Below are 22,199 nucleotides of genomic sequence, written 5' to 3' on the forward strand. Positions count from 1 at the left end.
TCCTATCTATTCTTTTTTATACGAGGAAAAGAGAGTATTACTTTGGATACCCTTGAAATTAGAATCCAACAAACTGTCCTCTATCCCAGATCTTGATGTCTTCTGGTATTTCTTTAAGGACTAAATAAAAAGGAATTTATTAAGAGATTTGTTATATAGTAACTAGCTTGAGTACCAAAATGTTGCAGTTTTTTATCCTGAATTAATATTTTAAGAAAACAGGAAGAGTTCTCTATTGGGTAACTTCTTGAGATAAAACTATTTTGAAAACAACTTGAAAATGGTAGATGCTGAGGATCGGTGGCTGGAAAATGGGGGAGTTCATACTTGAGTAGTACTCATCAGAGATAGATATACAGAAAAACCATCACAGCCTCTAGCTAAGAAAGTGGTCCATGTGAGAGGCCTGGTAGAAGTGGCAGAAAGAAGGGATAAATTAGGATAGAAATTTAGATGGAAAATTTGAATAAGACCTGACCGATGCTTTCACAGTGGAGTGAGGGAAATATAAATGAAAAGATGAAAACTGAATAAAATGTTGCATTATGGTAGAAAAATACAGCAAATGCTATTGTTATGAATAGGACAAAAGAAACTCCATGGAGAAGGTAAATGGATCAAGGGCAAATTTGTGCACAGGACAAGCAAAGGAAGTTTATTCTAGGTAGAGAGAAATACATATATGTTTTGAGAACACAATAATCAAAACATAATAATAAACATAATAATCGAAATTATTACTGGCCCTGCCTCATAGGGTGAGTTCATTGGTTTGCCATTTAAGACTTGGGCTCTGTGGCTCTTTTTGCAACCTTTTCCACATTCTGGAGATTAATGGTTCTATCTTTAAATAAAAAGCATCTGGGTCACTTGAGCAAAGTAGAGCATGAGGTTGTAGGATTATTATGTTTTTACATCCAAAGAAGAAAGCTAATCTCATTCTCACTTCTGATTTTCCAGGACCATTAACTTCCTACAAGTTGGTACCCTCCTGAGTGTTTCAACAGCCACATTTCCAAATCAGTTAACCAACAGTCACTTATTCATTCCTTCACTATATGCTGATCTTTTCTATCAATGTATATTCACATATCCCTAAATCTTCGCCAGGTATGGCAATGAGACGCCAGGTACGGCAATGAGATGAGGCCCCAGACTCTCCCCCTGGGGACGATGATCTCTAATGTCCTGAAATGAATTATACCAGACATTTTCTCAGTTCTGTGTCATGTTACTCATTACTTTACCATATTCCACAGCCTCCACCTACCCACTCACCTTTCCCCACACACATAAACACCATTTCATGTCCTGTAAATGATAAGGAAAGGAGGAATGATTCTTTATTCCAGTGTTTTGCAACCAGCAGCCATTTTCTCCCTAGGGTATGGTTGGCAATGCCTGCAAATATTTCTGACTGTCAGAACTTGAGGGAAGTGCTACCAGCGTTCAATGGGTAGGTGCCAGAGATGCTGTTTAACACCCCACACTGCACAGAACAGCCCCCCTCCCAGAACAAAGTATGATCTGACCCAAAACGTCAGTAGTGCCACGGCTGAGAAACTCTGCTGTACACCTTTTTATCTTTTTATGCCTAATTCCAAGTCCCACAGCATATGATACTCTAAAATAACAAGAACAACCCATGTGCTATCGCCTTTCTTAGCTACTTTCTCATCCTGGTCTTGGGCCCTCTTCAAAATAAAGCAAAACAAAATGGAACAAACCCTACCAGCATTCAGTTATGCTTCATGATGTTTCATCCATGAATTCCATTGTTAAAAACATACCCGTCTATCTAATTTGTTAGGACTGACAATGTATCAGTTACTGAGAACACATGGTCCTTGATCTCTTGATGTTCGCATTTGGTCCCTAGTACATAAGGTAAGAAAAAGTAGCTGAGCTGATTCAGAGTTTTCTTCTGCATGTGACCTGGGGCGGCATGTGTAGGACTATAAACACAAAGAGAAATATGTACACGTAGGAATGTCTGCGGCCATTATAGTTTATGGGTGTAAAATTTGTAATACCCAAAGCTTGTCTGTGTATTCACTTTCTCCTTTTTCCTGTATTTATGTATTTCCTGTATTTATCTGTATTATGTGCTTACTTTCCTTCCCGCTCCCTATTCTGGGTGAGCATGAACTCATTCCCCATTTCTCATGCTATTTCCCACAGCCCCCCAAGGGCAATACAGCCTTACCTTGCTTTCCAAATGTCTCTGAGAGGATGGACTTTGGAAACATTGTCTGGCATTTCTCTGGGTCCCCACTTTTCTAGGCAAGGAAGAGGCATTTATATTGATGCAGCTGCCGTCCTTCCAGTGGGATCGGGCTGTAGTCTCCCTGGATTCTTGGCATCAACTGTGATATTCACTGGAGAGTTCTAAGAGACCTTCCCACCTTCACTGAAACTATGGAGCAAGAGTCATCTATTCTTTCCTTTCCAATGAGATTCAGTATCTTTTCTGCTTTCCAAATTTAAAGTCTAAGCTCCTGATTAATACCTGAACTGTTAAGATGTCAGCTGCCTTCTTCAATGACATGTTCCATCAGTCTTCCCTGGCTCTTTTGGTTCTACATCATCTGTATTATAGCTTAAATCTGATGTGCCCGTAGTTCCTTTGTCCCACTTTTCATGACCTATTTTGGTGAAAGACCTGACAAAGCAACAAAGATATGAGGAGACGAGATCTGGGAAAGAAGGAAGCTCAATAAGGTGAGCCCGACTTCTTACTCATCATTACCCCACTAGTTGTTTAATGATTACAGGAGCAGGGAAAAGGGCCGATGACCAGGGCGGAGGAAAGCCACTCAGACACAAGGAAACTTACAGAGCTTAGCTTCATACAAGAGTGTTAACTGAGCCCATCCAACCACTTTCCTAGCCTGGGCTCCAGACATTAAAGTGAAGAAACTAGCTTAGGGTCACCTACTCCACCTGTTGCAGTTCTTTAAAGGACTTTTATCCGTTTCAGCTACCTCATCTGATATTCTGTTTTATAGAGAAAATAAAGAAGTTTCCCTAGTACTTTTTTTTCTGAATTCCTGACCTATAAAATCTGTGAACATAATAAAATATATAATCTGTTGACTTCATACCATTAAGTTTCAGGATAATTTATACACAAGAATAGAAAAACCAAGAGAAAAATGGCTACTTTTAACCAAGTTCCATCTTATTAACACCCCAAAACATGTGTCATTGGTTTGAGGGCTGTGCACAGAGAGGAAGATTGATGGGCCTTAAGAAGACTTCTAGTGAAGGCAGAAGAAAAGTGAGGAAGACAGAATTGAAAGCTTGGTAAGAAGGATCTTTTCTATATAGAGATATAAAATTTAGCCAAACTGTTGCATTCGGTAAAATGGAAAATAGAAAATATGTATAAAGAACTGGTGGATTGTGCCAAAGAGACTTCCAGGCAGAATGACAGAAGGGCCAGCTGGTTTCTTTTAGCTATATATATAATAAAATTTGAATAGAGAGAGAAGAGTTAAAGATGGGATTATTTGGTTTTCAAACAAAATTTAGAGAAAATATAAATGTACTGGTTTTTATTTTTTTTAGTTTTATTTAAATAAAATTAGCTAATATTTTTTCATTATGTTCAGTTAGCCAACATATAGTACATCATAAGTTTTTGTTGTAGTGTTCAATGATTTATTAGTTGTTTATAACACCCAGTGCTCATCCCAACATGTGCTTTCCTTAATACCCATCACCCGGTCACCCCTCTCCCTTCTGTAACCCTCAGTTTGTTTCTTGGAGTCCAGAGTCTCTCATGATTCATCTCCCTCTCTGATTTCTTCCCATTCAGTTTTCCCTCCCTTCTCCTGTGGTCCTCTGCTCTGTTATTTGTGTTCCACATATGAATGAAACCATATGGTAATTGTCTTTCTCTGCTTGGCTTATTTCACTTAGCATAATCTCCTCCAGTTCCATCCATGTAGATGCAAATGATGGGCATTCATCTTTTCTGATGGCTGAGTAATATTCCATAGTATATATATACCACATCTTCTTTATCCATTCATCTGTTGAAGGGCATCTCTGTTCCTTCCACAGTTTGGCTATTGATGTGCTGGTTTTTAAAATCAAGTCTATTTCCATTCTCACCCTCTCCTCACTGCAAAACATTCTCAAAATAAGAAATAGCTCCAAGCCCAAGATCATACTAATAGTGTGACTGTAAAATCTTTAAGATCTCAAAGACTTAGGTTAGTTTCTCATACATCATTTCTGACAGGATGTTAAGGGCATGACTCACAGACTTTCTTCATTAATCTGTGAAGCTACTAAGAATCTTAATGGCAGTATCCCTAAAGGAGACTCACAGAAGGTCTAAAGTAGAGAAAGATATATCTTGAAGGGAATTCTAATTGTGGCTTTTGTTTAATGGACCAGGTTTGTAAATTGACACACAAGAAACCCACAAGAATTTTAAAGACCTTATACCAGCTTGGAATGAAAAAGAAACAGTGCTAAAGGAAAAGAAGACATTGGACAACTGAATTTTGACAGGTAAGAAGGAAATGGAAAATAGTTACCAAGGGGGCAACAAGAGCTACATTATATAAAAAGGGAAGTATGACTCAGATGGTGGAATCAAGAGCCCAGAGGCAAAACCAAGAGTAATAAGGGATCACTTCCAGAGCAATAATCAGCAAACACGTTCTGCATGGTCATGGGCCAATGATTATCGTGTCCCTCTCATTTTCCCTTTATTGAATTGGAATGTGTCGTATGCTTGTGCTGTGCCTGTTTTATTATTGTATGTTGGATGTAGGGTAGGATACTTTCTGCATGAGTTCACAGGTCTCTGTACAAAGATAAATCATACTCAACGAACCAAAAACAGAGTCTCAGGTGCACTTGAAACTGATTTAGATAGGGATATAACGTACCTTGAGACTAAGCATGATAGTATAATGGAATAGAAACTTCCATATGTTTGTTTGTTTTACATGAAGGAGGAAGGTAAATAATTGTGGCCAAAAGGTGGACTGTGATATTATTTTTAGTTGTCTTTTTCTTTAATTGTGGGTAAATATACATAAACTTCCCCATTAGTGACATTTAGAACATATACAATGTTTTGCTACCATCACCACTATCTAGTTCTACAGCGTTTTTATCACTTCAAGAGGAAACCCTGTACTAAGGAAGCAGCCACTGCACATTTCTCCCCTTTCCCCAGACCCTGGGAACCAGCGATTTGCTTTTCGTCACTGTGGATTTTCCTATCCTGGGTTTCACACAATGTGTGGCCTTTTGTATCTAGCTTCTTTTACTTTCCATAATGTCTTAAGGTTCATACATGTAGCAGGATGTGCCAGGATTTCATTATTATTTATGGCTGAATATTATTCAATTCTATGGTTATACCACATGTTGTTTATTCATTCTTTAACTGATGAACACTTGAGTGGCTTCCAGCTTTTAGCTAGGGTAAGTAGTACCATTAAAAACATTAGTATGGAAGTTTTTGTTCAGATACCTGTTTTCAATTCTTCCAAGTATATATCCAGGAATAGAACCACTGGGTCCTATCCAAGTCTAGGTTTGCATTTTAGAGGAACCACTCAGTTATTTTCCACAGCACTTGCACTATTTTACATTCCAAATGAAAATATGTGAGTAATCCCACTTCTCCACATACCCGTCAATACTTGCTTATTTTGTCTCTTTAAAAAATTATTATTACAGCTTTCATTGTGTGTCTGGTGAAATCTCATGCATTTGATTTGCATTTCACTAATGACTAATGTTACTGAGCCCCACCTTAATGTTGGCCATTTACATATTCTATTTAAAGAAATGTCTATTCAAGCTCTTTGCCCATTTTCTGATTGAGTTGCTTGTGTTCTTGTTGTTGACTTGCAAGAGTTGTTTATGTATTCTGGGTACTAGACCTTTTTCAAATATATGGTTTGCAAACACTTTTTCCCATTTTACAGTTTCTCTTTTTACTCTCTCGAAGTGTCATTTAATGAACTTCTAAAATTTTGATGAACCCCAATTTATCAATTTCTCTCTTGTTTCTTATTTTTGGCATTATATCTAAGTAACTATTGCCAAATTCAAGGTCACAAAGATTTACTCCTTTGTATTCTTCTAATATTTTCATATTTATTGTTCTGGTATTTAGGTCTTTGATTCATTTTCATTCTCTTTGTGTGTGTGATGTGAGGTAAAGGTCCACCTTTATTCTTTCGCATGTGGACACCTGGTTGCTCCATTACCATTTTTATTTTATCTTTTTTAAGATTTTATTTATTTATTTGAAAGAGAAAAAGAGCACAAGCAGGGTTGGGGAAGAGGCAGAGGAAGAAGCAGACTCTCCACTGAGCAGGGAGCCCAACGTGGGGCTCGATCCCAGCACCCTGAGATCATGACTTGAGTGCAAGTCAGACACTTAACCAACTGAGCCTCTCCATTACCATTTTTAAAGAAACTATTTGTTCCTCTTTTGAATTGTAATGAATATAGATATTTGACTATATGTTCTTGAGTTCGCTTTTTTTTTTTTTTAAGATTTTATTTATTTATTTGACAGAGAGAGACAGCCAGCGAGAGAAGGAACACAAAGCAGGGGGAGTGGGAGAGGAAGAAACAGGCTCCCAGCAGAGCAGGGAGCCTGATGTGGAGCTTGATCCCAGGACCCTGGGATCACACGCTGAGCCGAAGGCAGATGCTTAATGACTGAGCCACCCAGGTGCCCCTTGAGTTTGTTTCTTAAATTTAATCTCTATTCCATTCATCTGTAGGTCTATCCTTATGCCAGCATCATATTGTATTAATTACCATAGCTTTGTAGGAAGTGTGAATCTTTCAAACTTTTTTTTTTTTTTTGAGACTATTTTGACTATTTGGCACTCCTTGCAATTCAATATGAATTTTAAGATCTGAATTTCTCTTTCTGCAAAGAAGGTTACTGAAATTTTAATAACAATTGCATTGAATCTATGGATTGCTGTGGAGAATATTGCTATCTTAATAATATTAAGTCTTCAATCTATAGACAAAGGATGTGTTTCCATTTACTTAGTTCTATCATTTCTTTCATCAATGTTTTGTAATTTTCATTGTGCAAATTTTGCTTAAATGTGTTTCTGAGTATGTTATTCTTTTAATGTTAGTGTAAAGGGAATTGTTTTTTACTTTGTGTGTTTTTAATCGAGAGTGTATAGAAATACATTGGTTTTGTGGGTTTCCTTTTCTTCCTGCAATTTTGCTGAATATTTTATTATAGATAAATATGAATACATCAATGTGGCCATTTACTCTAATAGGTTTTTTTGTCTGTATTGCTAATTGCTCTGGCTAGAACTTTCAGCACTACCTTGAATACCAAGAATGAGAACAGACATTCTTGTCCTGTTCCTGATCTTAGGGGAAAACTGTTTGGTCTTTTATCATTGAATATAATGTTAGCTGTTGATTTTTCATAAATGTCCTTTATGGTGAGAAGTTCTCCTCAATTCCTAATTTGCTGAGTGTTTTATTATGAAAGGGTGGCCTGTGTTCTTTAAAAACCATTGACACTTCACTCATCAAAAAGTGTCTGATTTTTCTCTCTCTGAATTTGAGGAGGCAGATGGCTGTTTAAAACAATAAGTGTTTTGAAGGCAGTGTTATATAAGTCCTCAGAATTGATGTTAATAGACCATGCAACTTCCATCTCATACTGCTGGGCAGACTACTTGTTTGGGCCTTTGTAAGAAGGTTGATCCTGAGACCACTATACTGGAGAAACCACATGCAGGTTCTCTGGACAAGAGTCCTGGATGAGCCCTTCAACTATCCTGGCCTAGAAGCCAGACATGAGAGGAGAAATTATTTGAAAGCCCACTAGTTCCAGCCACCAGTCATATGGGTCACTCTCAGCAATTGGAATGATTACATTGGAGGTCCTAAACAGTATGAAGCAGAGAACAGAGCTGCTTAACCTTTCTAAATTCCAGTCAAGAAAATGTATGAGATGAGTTAGATTGTTTCATGCCCTCATGCCTCTAAACAGAAAGTGGATTAAACAGTAATAGGTAACCAAGCCACTTAGGTTTAACCGGAATCACATGAGACAAAGAGAGAGAAAATGACATAGAAGCAATATTTCAAAGGATTTCTGCTATATATTTATTTTTATAAAACTACAAAGACATAATTTCATTCAGAAAGACATGATTTCATTCAAACTACATGATTTCCTCCACTATGCAAAAGCTTTTTATTTTGATGCAGTCTCAATGGTTTATTTTTGGTTTTGTTTCCTTCTCTTAGGAGACATATCTAGAAAAATGTTGCTATAGGCAATGTCAAAGAAATTACTGCCTATGTTCTCTTCTAAGAATTTTATGGTTTTATGTCTCACATATAGGTGTTCATCCATTTTGAGTTTATTTTTGTGTAAGGTGTCAGAAAGTAGTCCAGTTTCATTCTTTTGTATTAGCTGTTCAGTTTTCCCAGCACCATTTATTTAAAAGAGCAAAAGAAACTATCAACAAAACAAAAAGGCAACCTACTGGATGAGAGAATATATTTGCAAATGACATATCCAATAAGAGGTTAATATCCAAAATGTATAAAGAACTTATAAAACTCAACACACACACACACACACACACACACACACACACACACACACAAATCTAATTAAAAAATGGGCAGAAGACACAGACATTTCTCCAAAGAAGAAGACATACAAATGGCCAACAACCACATGAAAAGATGCTCACTATCACTAATCAGTAGAGAAATGCAAATCAAAACCTTTATAAATACACACACACACACACACACATCAACTATACTGAGATGTCACCTCACACCTGCCAGAATGGTTAGAGTCAAAAACACAAGAAATAACCAGTGTTGGCATGGACGTAAGTTAAAAGAAAACCTCATGCACTGTTGGTGGGAATGTAAATTGGTGCAGCCATTTGGAAAACTGTATGGAGGTTCCTCAAAAAATTAAAAATAGAATTACCATATGATGCAATAATTCCACCACTGGGTATTTACACCCCAAGATGAAAACATTACTTTGAAAAGATATGTGTATCCCTATGTTTATTGAGCATTATTTACAATAGCCAATGAAGCTACCTAAGTGTCCATTGATATGTGAACGGATAAGGACGTAGTGCATGTGCGCGTGCACACACACACGCGCGTGCGCGCGCACACACACACACACACACACACACAGTGGAATATTACCCAGCCATTAAAAAGAATGAGATCTTGCCATTTGTGACAACATGGATGGGCCTAGATGGCATTATGTTAGGTGAAACAAGCCAGACAGAGAAAGGCAAATACTATATTTGTCTTTTCCATTTCCATTTATTCCATTTATATTTGGAATCTAAAAAAACCCAAGTGAATAAACAAACAAAAAGCAGAATCAAACCTATGAATATAGAGAACAAACTAATGGTTACCAGAGGGGAGGAGAATGAGGGGATGTGCAAAAAAGGAAGGGGAGTGGAGGATATAGGCTTCCGTTATAGAATGAGTAAGTCACTGAAAATAAAAGGTAAAGCACAGGGAATATAGTCAATGTTATTGTAACAGTGTTGTATGGTGACAGATGGCAGCTACACTGTGGTAACCACAGCATAATGTATAAAGATGTTGAATTACTAGTAGTACACCTGAAACTAATGTAACATTGTGCATCAACTATACTCAGATAAAACAATTTTTTACAAATCTACAAATTTCAATCATAATGACTTTGTTTTAAAAAAGAATAGCACATCAAGTCTGAGCACTGGGCGTTATATGCACTAATGAATCGTTGAACACTACGTCAAAAACTTATGATGTACTATATGCTGGCTAACTGAACATAATAAAAAAAGTAACATTGCTGAAAACTAAAGACAAAAATAACTAAAAGCTTCAAGCTAAATAAAACACATCAGCTTTGAAAAACCTCAAAGTGATTTGCCTATCTCTTTCTTTCCCCTTTGCTCACTTGTTTCTTAAATCCCACATACGAGTGACATCATATGGTATTTGTCTTTCTCAGACTGACTTATTTCACTTAACATTATACTTTCTGGGTCCACCCATGTTATTGCCAATGTCAAGACTTCATTCTTCTTTATGGCTGAATAATATTCTACTGTGTGTGTGTGTGTGTGTGTGTGTGTGTGTGTGTGCACATGCACTACATCTTTATAAATACACACACACACACACACACACCACATCTTTATCCATTCATCAGTTGATGGACACTTGAGCGGTTTCCATAATTTGGCTATTGTAGATAATGCTGCATGTTTCACTGAAAATAGACTCTTATCTACAGAAAACAAACTAACGTTTACCAGAAGGTAGGTAGATGGGGGAACGGGTTAAATATGTAATGGGGATTAGGAGGGCACCAGGTATTGTATGGAAGTGTTAAATCACTATATTATACACCTGAAACAGATATCACACGGTATATTAACTAATTGGAATTAAGTAAAAACTTAAAAAACTTAAAATAAAATAAAATAAAATAAAATAAATAAAATAAAATAAATTACCAAAAAAAGATATAAGGACTTGTAAACTTATGTGTAGTAGCATGTGAGAGTAGCTTTATGCTTAACTCATTAAAACTGCAGTGGGCATTAAAAAAAAGTCCAGAAAGATATTAAAAAAAAAGTTAAAGTGAAAATATAAAGCATGACACCAAAATGTTGAAAATACATCATAAAAAATGACCTTTCATCAACTTGGTTCCCAAGAAATAGCTTCTGAGATGGAGAGTTTCATATAGAAGATACACTGAGAAGTACTCTCAGGAAATACACCTCTAAGGGAATTTGTATTGGACAGAGAGAGGGGCTGACTTTCAACCCTGTGGTTTTAATATGCATATCCATAGTGACGAATTATAAAGTGCATTTTTATGTACTTATTGACTAGTTATTTATGTGTATTAACAAATGTATGTATGATACTTTTCTAATCTAATTGAGTAATTTGACACTTTATAATTGAATTACAAGAGTTCTTTATATATTTTTATACAAGCCCTTTATCGTACACGAGGTATAAATATTTTCTCTCAGATTATGTCTTCCTTTTTCATTTTATTACTAGTATCTTTTGAAGAAAATATATATATTATTTTAATTTTAGTGAAGTCCAATCATTTAAAAATATTTCTTACTATTGTTCTCATATCTATAAAATTTTATGTGAGCAATATTACAAATAATTTTTGTGTTGGTTTTTATACTTTAGCACTTGTCCATTGTAGGTTAATTTTTCTATGATGTAAAATAAGAATCTAAATTATTCTTTTTGCATTTGGATATCTAATTGTCCCAATCCGATATTATCAATGTACATATTATTAACTTTAAATATAAAACCTGCCATTCAAAGATAATGTTACTGGTCTCAATATTCCCCTGCAATTCATCCTCCTTCCTGCTGGGTTAGACATAAAATAACCCTACTTTTTAAAATGCAGGAAACATGAACTCTAACACAGACCTTCCTAGCTATCTGTCTTGAGGAAAACCCTCTGGACTCGTTCCCTAATCTGCTTGGTCCTGACACCGTAGATTACAGGATTGAGGGCTGGGGGAACAACCACATAGAGGTTGGCCAAGAAAATGTGGATATATTGAGGAATATTGTGGCCAAATCGGTGTGTCAAGAAAGAGAAAAACGCTGGTGTGAAAAAAGCTAAGAGGACACCAATGTGGGAGCCACAGGTGTTGAGAGCTTTGAGTCGAGCCTCCCTGGAGGGCAGGCAGAAGACAGCATGGAGGATCCTGACATAGGACAGAATTATAAGGAGCACATCCAATAATAAGAGAGAAATGTTGCCAAGGCCAAACAGAATGTTCACTTTGATGCTGGCACAGGCCAGACGGGCAATGCCCATGTGTTCACAGTAGGTATGAGGGATGACATGGTGGCCACAGAAGGGCAGCCTCAGGAGAAGAAACACCAGTGGGGTCACCATGCATAGACTCCGCAGGATAGCAATGCCTCCAATGATGCTGATGATTCTGCTGGTGAGGATCATGGTGTACTGAAGGGGTTTACAAATAGCAATGTAGCGGTCAAAGGCCATGGCCACCAACACAACGCTCTCCATGCTAGTGAAGAAGTGGATGAAGAACATCTGGGAAAGGCAGCTTTCAAAAGATATATCCCTAAGTCTGAACCAGAAGATGCCCAGCATTTTGGGGATGGCGGCTGTGGACAAGCCCAGGTCGATGGAGTCCAACATGGCCAGGAAGTAGTACATGGGCTCATGGAGACTATGTTCAGTCTGGATCACAAACAAGACAGCAACATTCCCCAGGAGTGCAATAAGATATACAAAGAAAAAGGGAAATCCAATCCAGAAGTGCATACCTTCCAGCCCTGGGATACCCAGGAGGAGGAATGAAGAAGGATGGAACTGGGTGTCATTAGGCATAGCTATTCTTTCTGCCACAGTGTTTGCACAATTCTATTGCAGATACAATTATTGACTTCCCATTAGTGAATTTTTTTCCTCTTCTCCCTTTGCCTAGATTCCTGGTAAAACGTAAAACAGCATTGTAACTTTTCTTTGTTTCCATTCAGAATGAACATAAACTACTCTTCTCATATTCTGCTAGCCTCACTTGAGTGTAAAACCAGAATCAAGCTGACTCTGCAGCCATATTCCATACTAGACAATGTTAGACATGAAGAAGGGATAAGAGAAAAACATCTCTGTGACATATAGAAGTTCATAATCATAAGCCTAGATAAAACCAGGTTGGAAAACAAAGTTCCAGGCTCTGCATATCTGGTACTTTTACACACACCTAAAGTGCACAGTGATTTTTTTTGGTATTTGTGATCTCAACCATTCCCTTATTAGGGACATGCAAACACCAAAGGTAAAGTGTACAACTATGTGTGTAAGCATTTTCATGCTAGTGAAACTACTGTCTGATTTTGAGGACAAAAATAAAGACTTATGCTTGTTTATTCACATGTATTATAAATGGTCTGGCACATAAAAATTCTTAATTATAAAAGTTCATTAAATAAAGAAATTAAGTAAGAAGCAGACCAGTAACTAATTTCAATACATTGTCTCAGAAAATACCTTCCCATCCAATCATAACTGATTTTGAAATAAAAGAAATTATAACAATCATTCTGAAAAATGATTGAAAAATGAGAAAGAAATAATTGTCAGAGTATTTTTACTTATAATTAAATGAATTCAAAAATTACATTAATATAGATAAGCCTGTCATTTGGAGAGCCCACACAGTGAAATACCCACTAAAGAAACTCTCAAGGGATGAGCCACCTGGAGATTGGATAATTGTTTGTGATAGACAATTTTCAAATATTATCTCAGACTTACATAGAAAGGGAGAACTCAGAAGCACTTTACCAACATAATTTATCTCCTACCAGCACTGTTTTCTATCTGGGATGTTAGTGTCTTTATGGATGTTTCCCTGTTCATTGCACAGAAGAATTTCAAGGGACTTTGTTTTGAGTCCTCTTTTTAACTATGGGAAGGCTATAAACCCGTTTACAGGGAATTTAGGATTTAGAGCAATCAACATGAGAGACAGCTATTACTGAACAACTTAAGTGATTGAGTGTGATGTATGTAATGCACGGAAAAATTTCATTCAAATTCAGAGGAAATGTGGACATTTGGGGGAATTCAGAGCTGAATGGCACTCAGCAAAAATAAATACATATGAAGGTCAGTACTCTACTTGAAACCCAGAACGAAACACGTACCTGGAAAACAACTGCAGCCATTTGAAGCTAATAACGTTTAGTAAATAAAAATAAAATACTGGAAATTCTTTCTGAAAAGAGAATATATATGTAAATTTGGTTTACTGAGGCTGGAGAGGATATCTTTGAAGTTCTCAGTTGGTTAATGAGAAGGTGAAGGTTAAAGATACAATTCTTCTGTTTCTCACTGGAGAATACACAAGGGAGGTGGAGTAGTACACGTCACAATTTATCCCATCAAAGATCTCACAGGTCATATATGTGCCAGCAATGATCAGGTGATTAAAATGCCAGTTTGAATAAGGCCCTGTCACATACTCTCAAGAAGACCCATGGGGCATCTGGAAGGATCAGTCCGTTAAGCGTCTGACTTTTGATTTCAGTCCAGGTCATGATCTCAGGGTCATAGAATTGAGCCCTGCACCAGGCTTTGAACTCAGCACAAAGTCTGCTTGTCCCTCTCCCTCTTCTCCTCCCCCTGATTGCTCCTCTTCTCTCTGTCTCTCAAATTATATAAATATAAAATGAGGAAGATAAATTTCCAAAGGAGAAATTTGAAAACTGCAGGGCTAGTGCTGTGATAGAAATTTGGGCACAGTGCTGTAAGTGTGGTGATGGGGCAATAAAAACTCCACGGAGAAGTTAGACTATGCTAAAAAGTCATTTAAAACCATTGCACAACCATTTAAAAAGAAGCAGAAGCAAGAGGAGGAGGAGGAGGAGGTGGAGGAGGAGGAGGAAGAAATTTTGTTCAGAATGGAAGGCACAGGATAAAGTGAGGAAAGAAAGCACAGTAGCCTGCCAGAACATAACCCTATAATCTTGGTCCTGTTTTTTACTTTTTACAGAGATTAAGGTAGGCTTATAAAGGTCTATGGACTCTTCAATGCTCATTATCTCAGTCACTTTTAGAGCTACATAAAATACAAACAAAAAATAAAATAAGCCATGTCCCAAGAAAATTTATCCCACTTACAATTGTGAATTTTCTAAAAGATTTTTTGAAAGATTTATTTATTTATTTGAGAGGGATAAAGAGAGAAATAGCAGGGGAGGGGCAGAGGAAGAGAATCCTTAAGCAGACTCCCACTGAGTGGAGAGCCTGACGTGGGGCTCAATCTCACAACCCTGAGATCATGACCTGAGCCAACGCCAAAAATTGACACTTAACTGACTGAGCCCCCCAGGTACCCCCAAAGATTCCTTTTAAATGGAGCTTCTTTTCTATCTGAGAAAACATCATTTCTAAGTCTACAAATATTGCTGAAAGCACCCAGTCACTTATCACCCTACATTGTGTACAGATGTATTATTTCAACGTTTATTTGTGTATCCTATAGCCTGGATCATGTTCAGAAGTAACACTACATTCCAGTCCTTTCTCTCTGAATTCTGAATTTGAAGGTCCTCTCTGGAATTTTCTAGCAGTCATTTCCTCAACCTTAAATCTTCTTACTCTACCCTATTCCAATTACCTCCACCACAGCCCACATACATGCCTCATTCTGGGCCACATATCTGAGAAGGGTGAGAAGAGATGATATGTGTGCTCTCATTTTATCCTGCTTAATCCCTCAATCTCATGGCCATCGTTCCCTTTATCAGCTGCTTCACAACCTTAATCTTGGGTTGCATTTTTATAAAACTCTATCGTTTAAGTCCATGCTTCATAAATAATTTCTTCACAAATTTTTGCATTCAAAAATATATTTGTTGATTATCTTTACTATACTTGGTACTTTTTAGAAGAAATGAAGTCCACCCTTTCCTTCTTGCTATCATATGTGACACCTATATATGGATTCAGAAACAATAGTTAAATGGATACAGGATATATCAGTGCATCTTCAGTTGGTCATAGATATACACATATTTAGGAAAACATGTGTAGCCATGGGAAGTCATGAGTGTGATTGTGTTTTCCCTCTTCATACTTTGACTTGCCCTCCTACATGGATTTGGCATAAGCCCTTTCCCATCTCTCCCACTGAATCCCACACTTCAACCTTGATATGGCTTACCTTAGTCTTAAATCTCTAAGAAGGGACACTTTGTAACACCACTTGGCAGCTTTGTGGGGCACACTATTTAACATGTTTAATATGTTTTTATTAAAGCCCTGCTTCCCCTGAGATGGGTACCATTGTATCTTTGAGATTTTGACATCGTTTAATTAGTAGCCATTAGGGAATCTCTTTTGCAATACTGATCACTCTCCCCTTCATAATACTTTGTCCTCACGAGATTTCTGAGAAAGAAAAAAAAAGTCTTTTACGTCTTCATATATCTCATTGGTGACAAGGCAAGTACACATGAGTTATTTGGAAAATGCTCCAAAAAACTTGTCTGATAAGACCACAATTGTCTGTACGAAAAAGAGCATGCATTAAATGCATGTATTTGGAAAGAAAGCGTGTTGAAATAAGTAGTTTAAGTATCCATTCTAACTAATCAGAAATGACAAAATAATTATACAGGGTGAAAAGAGTAACAAACATAAATGATTAAAATAATAAAATAGAAAAACTATAACCAATCAACAAGGTACAACATCATTCTTCAGAAAAACTACTAAAATTTTGTAAACACTTATTAATCATAAAAAGAGAAACAGAATAAATTCCCAAAATATATTATAAAATATAATAAAACGTTGTCATATATAACTCTATTTGTATGAATTTTCTACTTGATATCAAGCTAGGGAAGCAACCTCACCAAAAAGACATGAGAACAAATAGAAGTCTGCGTAGTGCGTAGTTCATAGTGCCTGTGTTCCTAAAACTCCCACAACCATCATGCTCGAAAATATTTGAAATATTTTCCCCAAGGATCAGGAACAAAATAGAGTTAATAATTATTACCATTTTTTTAAAGATTTTATTTATTTATATGACACAGACAGAGACAGCCAGTGAGAGAGGGAACACAAGCAGAGGGAGTGGGAGAGGAAGAAGCAGGCTCCCAGCATAGGAGCCTGATGTGGGGCTCGATCCCAGAATGCCGGGATTGTGCCCTGAGCCGAAGGCAGAGGCTTAACGACTGAGCCACCCAGGTGTCCCAATAATTATTACCATTTCTATTCCTAATTGTATCTGGTGATTAGTCCCTATAAAAAAGACAAAAAGTAATACATCAAAAATTAAGAGATATCATATCCATTAGAATGGCTACTACACAAAAAACAGTAAGTATTGGCAAGGGTGTGAATAAATTTGAACTCTTATCACTAAGAGTGGGGAAGTGAAAGGGTACAATCACTGTAGAAAACAGTATGGTGGCTCCTCAAAAAATTAAAAATAGAATTACCATATGATCCAGCAGTTCCACGTCCAGATAGATATACAAAAGAGTTGAAAGAAGGGACCTGAAGAGATATTTGTACATCTATATTCATAGCGCCATTATTCACCATAGCTAAAACATGGAAGCAACTCAAATGTCCGTTGATATATGAATGGATAAGCAAAGTGTGGTATACACATCCAATGGAATATTATTCAGCCTTAAAAAGGAAGGAAGTTTTGACACATGCTACAACATGGATGAACCTTGAGGACATCATGCTAAGTGAAATAAGCCAGTTACAAAAAGACAAAGACAAATATTATATGATTCCAATTACATGAGATTTTAATTTTTTTTAATTATTAAGTTCAATTAGCTAACATATAGTACATCATTAGTTTTTGATGTATTGTTCAATGATTCATTAGTTGCCTGTAACACCCAGTGCTCATCAGATCACGTGCCTTCCTTAATACCCATTACCCAGTTACCCCATCCTCCCACCCCCCTCCCTCCTGCAACGCTCAATTTGTTTCCCAGAGTCCAGAGTCTCTCACAATCTGTCTCCTTCTCTGATTTCTTCCCATTCAGGTTTCCCTCCCTTCCCCTATTGTCCTTTGCTCTATTCCTTATATTCTATGTATTAGTGAAACCATATGATAATTGTCTTTCTCTGCTTGACTTATTTCATTTAGCATAATACACTCCAGTTCCATCCATGTTGATGCAAATGGTAGTTTTCATCCTTTTTGATGGCTGAGTAATATTCCATTGTAAATATGAACCACATCTTTTTTTTTTTTTAAGATTTTATTTATTTATTCGACAGAGATAGAGACAGCGAGAGAGGGAACACAAGCAGGCGGAGTGGGAGAGGAAGAAGCAGGCTCACAGCGGAGGAGCCTGATGTGGGGCTCGATCCCGTAACGCCGGGATCACGCCCTGAGCCGAAGGCAGATGCTTAACCACTGTGCCACCCAGGCGCCCCTGAACCACATCTTCTTTATCCATTTATCTGTCAAAGGACATCTTGACTCCTTCCACAGTTTAGTTATTGTGGACACTGCTCTTACGAGCATTGAGGTGCAGGTGCCCCTTCTTTTCACTACATCTGTATCTCTTGGGTAAATACCCAGTAGTGCAATTGCCAGGTCATAGGGTAGCTCTATCTTTAATTTTTTGAGGAACCTCCATACTATTTTCCAAAGTGGCTGTACCAACTTGCATTCCCACCAACAGTGTAAGAGGGTTCCCCTTTCTCTACATCCTCGCCAACGTTTATTGTTCCCTGTCTTGTTAATTTTAGCCATTATAAATGGAGTAACGTGGTATCGCTTTGTGGTTTTGATTAGTACTTCCCTGATGGCAAGTGATGTGGAGCATTTTTTTCATGTGTATGTCTTCTTTGGAGAAGTGTCTGTTCATGTCTTCTGCCCATTTCTTGACAAGATTATTTGGTTTTTGGGTGTTGAGTTTGAGAGGTTCTATATAGGTCTTGGGTATCAGCCCTTTATCTGTTATGTCATTTGCAAATATCTTTTCCCATTCCACAGGTTGCCTTTTAGTTCTGTCTACTGTTTCCTTTATTGTGCCGAAGATTTTTATCTTGATGAAGCCCCAATAGCTCATTTTTCAAGTAGTCCAAATCATAAAAACAAAATAAAATGGTGTTTGCCAAGGGCTATTCAAGTGAGTAGTGGGGAGTTATTATTTAATGGGTATAGAGTTTCAATTTTATAAGATGGAAAACATTAAGGAGATGGATGGTGGTGTTGGCTGCAAAACATTATAAATGTATTTAGTAAAACTAAATTGTACACTTAAAAATGGTTAATGATAAATTTTGTGTTATGCGCATTTTGCCAAAATAAAAAAATGGGGGGGGTAAAAGGTAAGAGGTATAGGCAGTGGGAGCCACAGTCATGTCAGTGTTCATCGGGGGCATGCACTACCAACAAATCACATGGCCATTAAAAACCCTCAGGTCCTCATGAGCTATCAGTCCATATGTACTTTCCTCACCTTGTGGGTGTCTCTAGGAAGCAGCTCATTGTTAGCTCCTCTCAGAGTGAGTGGGCTAAAGAGAGCAAAATAAGTTGCTAAAAATAAAAGCTATAGTATTTTTGAAACCAAAACTCGGAAGTGACATCCCATCAACTCTTGCCCCATTTGATTTGCTAGAAGGGAGTCACTAAAACCCACAACCAAGGGGAGAGGATTACATAGGGCATCAATACTGAGAGGTAAGGATCAGTGGAAGCAATTTTTGAGGTTGCCTACTACAGGCCAAAAATGGAAATAACCTTATTGTTAACAGTAGAATAGATCGATAAAGTATGGTATATTCACACTGCACAATAACATACAACAATAGAAATGAGCAAATCACTCCCACATGCAATGACCAGAATGGATCTCATTAAAGAGTTGAATTTTTTTAAAAAAGATTTATCTATTTATTTATTTAAGAGAGAGAGAGCAAAAGTGGCAGGAGAGGGAGAGAGAATCTCAATCACACTCCATGCTGAGTGCGGAGCCCAATGTGGAGTTTGATCTCTCGACACTGAGAACACAACCTGGGCTGAAACCAAGACACTCAACTGACTGCACCCCCAGGTACCCCAAGAGTTGAATTTTTAAAAGCCACATATAAATGTGACCATAGTGTGATGATTTCATTTATATAAAGTTAAAACTAGACAAAACTTGTAGACAGTGATAGAAATTAGGATAATGATTATTTTTTGGTAGGTAGGAACTGCAAAGGGGCATATTAGTCTGAGTTCTCCAGAGAAACAGAAACAATAAGTGATAGATGATAAATTGATTGATCGATCGATAGATATATACATATATACATACATAGAGATAGTGATTAACACTGTAAGGAATAGGCTCACCCATAAGGAATGGGCTCACTAAGATCTGAAGTCAGCTATGGAGACACAGGAGAACCAATGATATAGTTCTGGTCCTATTACGTGGGCCAGAGAACCAAGAGAACTAGTAGTATATGTACCAGTCTGAGTCTAAGGCCCTGAGAACCAAGAGAGCCAATGGTGTAATTCCTGCCTGAATCTGAGTCCAAAACTGAAGGCAGGAAAGACTATGTCCCAACTCAAAGTCAGATAGGAAAAAGAATTCCTACTCATTCTTTTGTTTCATTCAGGCCTTCGCCAGATTGGATGAGACCGATCGGCAGTGGGGAGGGCAATCTGCTTCACTCAGTCTACTGATTCAAATGCTAATCTCATGCAGAAATGCACCCACAGACACACCCAAAAATAATTTTTAACCAAATATCTGAGCACTGTGTGACCCAGTCAAGTTGGCATATAAAATTAAACATCATACTGGGTTTTTTGTTTGCTAGTAAATTCTGTTTCTAATGAGTTGTGGTTCATGGATTCTATCACTTTCTGAAAATTTATTGAACTGCTTACCAGTGATTTGTACATTTTCTCTACTTATTGTGCTTTTAGTTATTTTTTGGCATTATAAGAAACTCTATTCTCAGCCCTCCTTCCTTCCTCTCCCTATTTTATCCCTACATAAATTTGCTGTCACATTAAGAAACCAACTTGGCTCTTGTAAGAAGCAGATAACCATGTCTAGAAACAGGTGCAGCTAAAATGAGCTTTACAAAGACGTTACACTGTCATTTTATCATTAATCAAATCTAGCATCATTAATAAGGGAATAATGAAATGTTCTGTTATGTCCTAATGTGACTCAATGTTGAGCTCAGAGCACCACTTATACAGTAGTCTTATTAAAGTTTCTGATTCCATATGTAATAAAAATATAAAAATATGACATAATACATAGAAAATCACCTAGTGCCTTGAACGATTTCACACAGACACACAAAGACACATACACATAACAGAGACACATATAGTGGAACAGTGGTTATATCACAAAAATCCATTTATAGACAAGTATACTGCAGTATTTATGGGTGAAGTATCATAATATCTGTAATTTACCTTAGCATGTTTCATAAATTACATGTGTGTGTATTTGCATGTGCACATGTGAAACATACATGTGAAAATACTAACAATTCTTGAATGTGGATATATGGTTGTTTGACACCCTATTTTTTCAATTTTCTGTATGTATGACAAATGTTTTATAAAACATTTTTAAATGACAAAGCACTTCTAATTTTTTTGAAGTATTGAGAAAATGAAATGAGATAAACTCTGCTGTACAGGTAGACCTGTTATGAAACAACAGAATTCAAGGTAACAATTATTTAAAGGAAGAGACATAAGATACATGAGAATCAAGAATATTTATCCACTTCAAAATATAACTTCAAAATATTCAAAGCAAAAAGTAATAGACAGATGGAATGGCTAAAATCAACAACACAAGAAACAACAGGTGTTAGTGAGGATGCAGTGAAAGGGGAACCCTCTTGCACTGTTGGTTAGAATGCAAACTGGTGCAGCCACTCTGGAAAACAGTATGGAGGTTCCTCAAAAAGTTCAAAATAGGGGACACATGGGTGGCAGAGTGTATTGAGCATCCGACTCTTGGCTTCAGCTCAGGTCCTGATTGCAGGGTCATGAAATCCAGCCCCAGGTCGTATCTGAAGACTCTCTTTCCCGCTTCTTCTGCCCTTTCCCCTGTTCATGTTCACTCTCTCTCTCTCTCTCTCTCGCTCTAAAATAAATTAAATATTTTTTTAAAAGTTAAAAATAGAACTACCTTACAATCTAGCATTTGCACTATGGGGTATTTACCCGAAGAATATAAAAATACTAATTCAAGGGGATACACACACCCTGATGTTTACAGCAGTGCTATCAACCATAGCCAAATTATGGAAAGAGCCCAAGTGTCCATCAAATAATGAGTGGATAAAGAAGAGGTGGTATATACATACAGTGGAATACTACTCACCCATAAAAAAGAATGAAATCTTGCCATTTGCAATGACATGGATGGAGCTAGAGACTATAATGCTAAACGAAATAAGTCAGTCAGAAAGACAAATACCATACGATTTCACTCATATGTGGAATTTAAGACATAAAACAAACAAAGGGGAAAAAAAGAAACGGAGAGAGAGGCAAACCAAGAAACAGACTCTTAACTATAAAGAACAAAATGATGGTTCCCAGAGGGGA

The 22,199-nt window shown here is 37.1% G+C and overlaps 1 protein-coding gene across 1 annotated transcript; it reads right to left on the reverse strand.

Annotated features, from left to right (window-relative positions):
• Positions 1–11,512: 11,512 nt before the first annotated feature.
• Positions 11,513–12,460, reverse strand: LOC113248246 (olfactory receptor 52E8). Its single transcript, XM_026489615.2, has one exon. It carries the CDS (start codon positions 12,446–12,448, stop codon positions 11,513–11,515), a length of 936 nt encoding a protein of 311 aa, XP_026345400.2. The 5' UTR covers positions 12,449–12,460.
• Positions 12,461–22,199: the final 9,739 nt, after the last annotated feature.

Source organism: Ursus arctos, unplaced genomic scaffold, assembly GCF_023065955.2.
Source record: "Ursus arctos isolate Adak ecotype North America unplaced genomic scaffold, UrsArc2.0 scaffold_22, whole genome shotgun sequence".
In the NCBI taxonomy this organism is placed as follows: Eukaryota; Metazoa; Chordata; class Mammalia; order Carnivora; family Ursidae; genus Ursus; species Ursus arctos.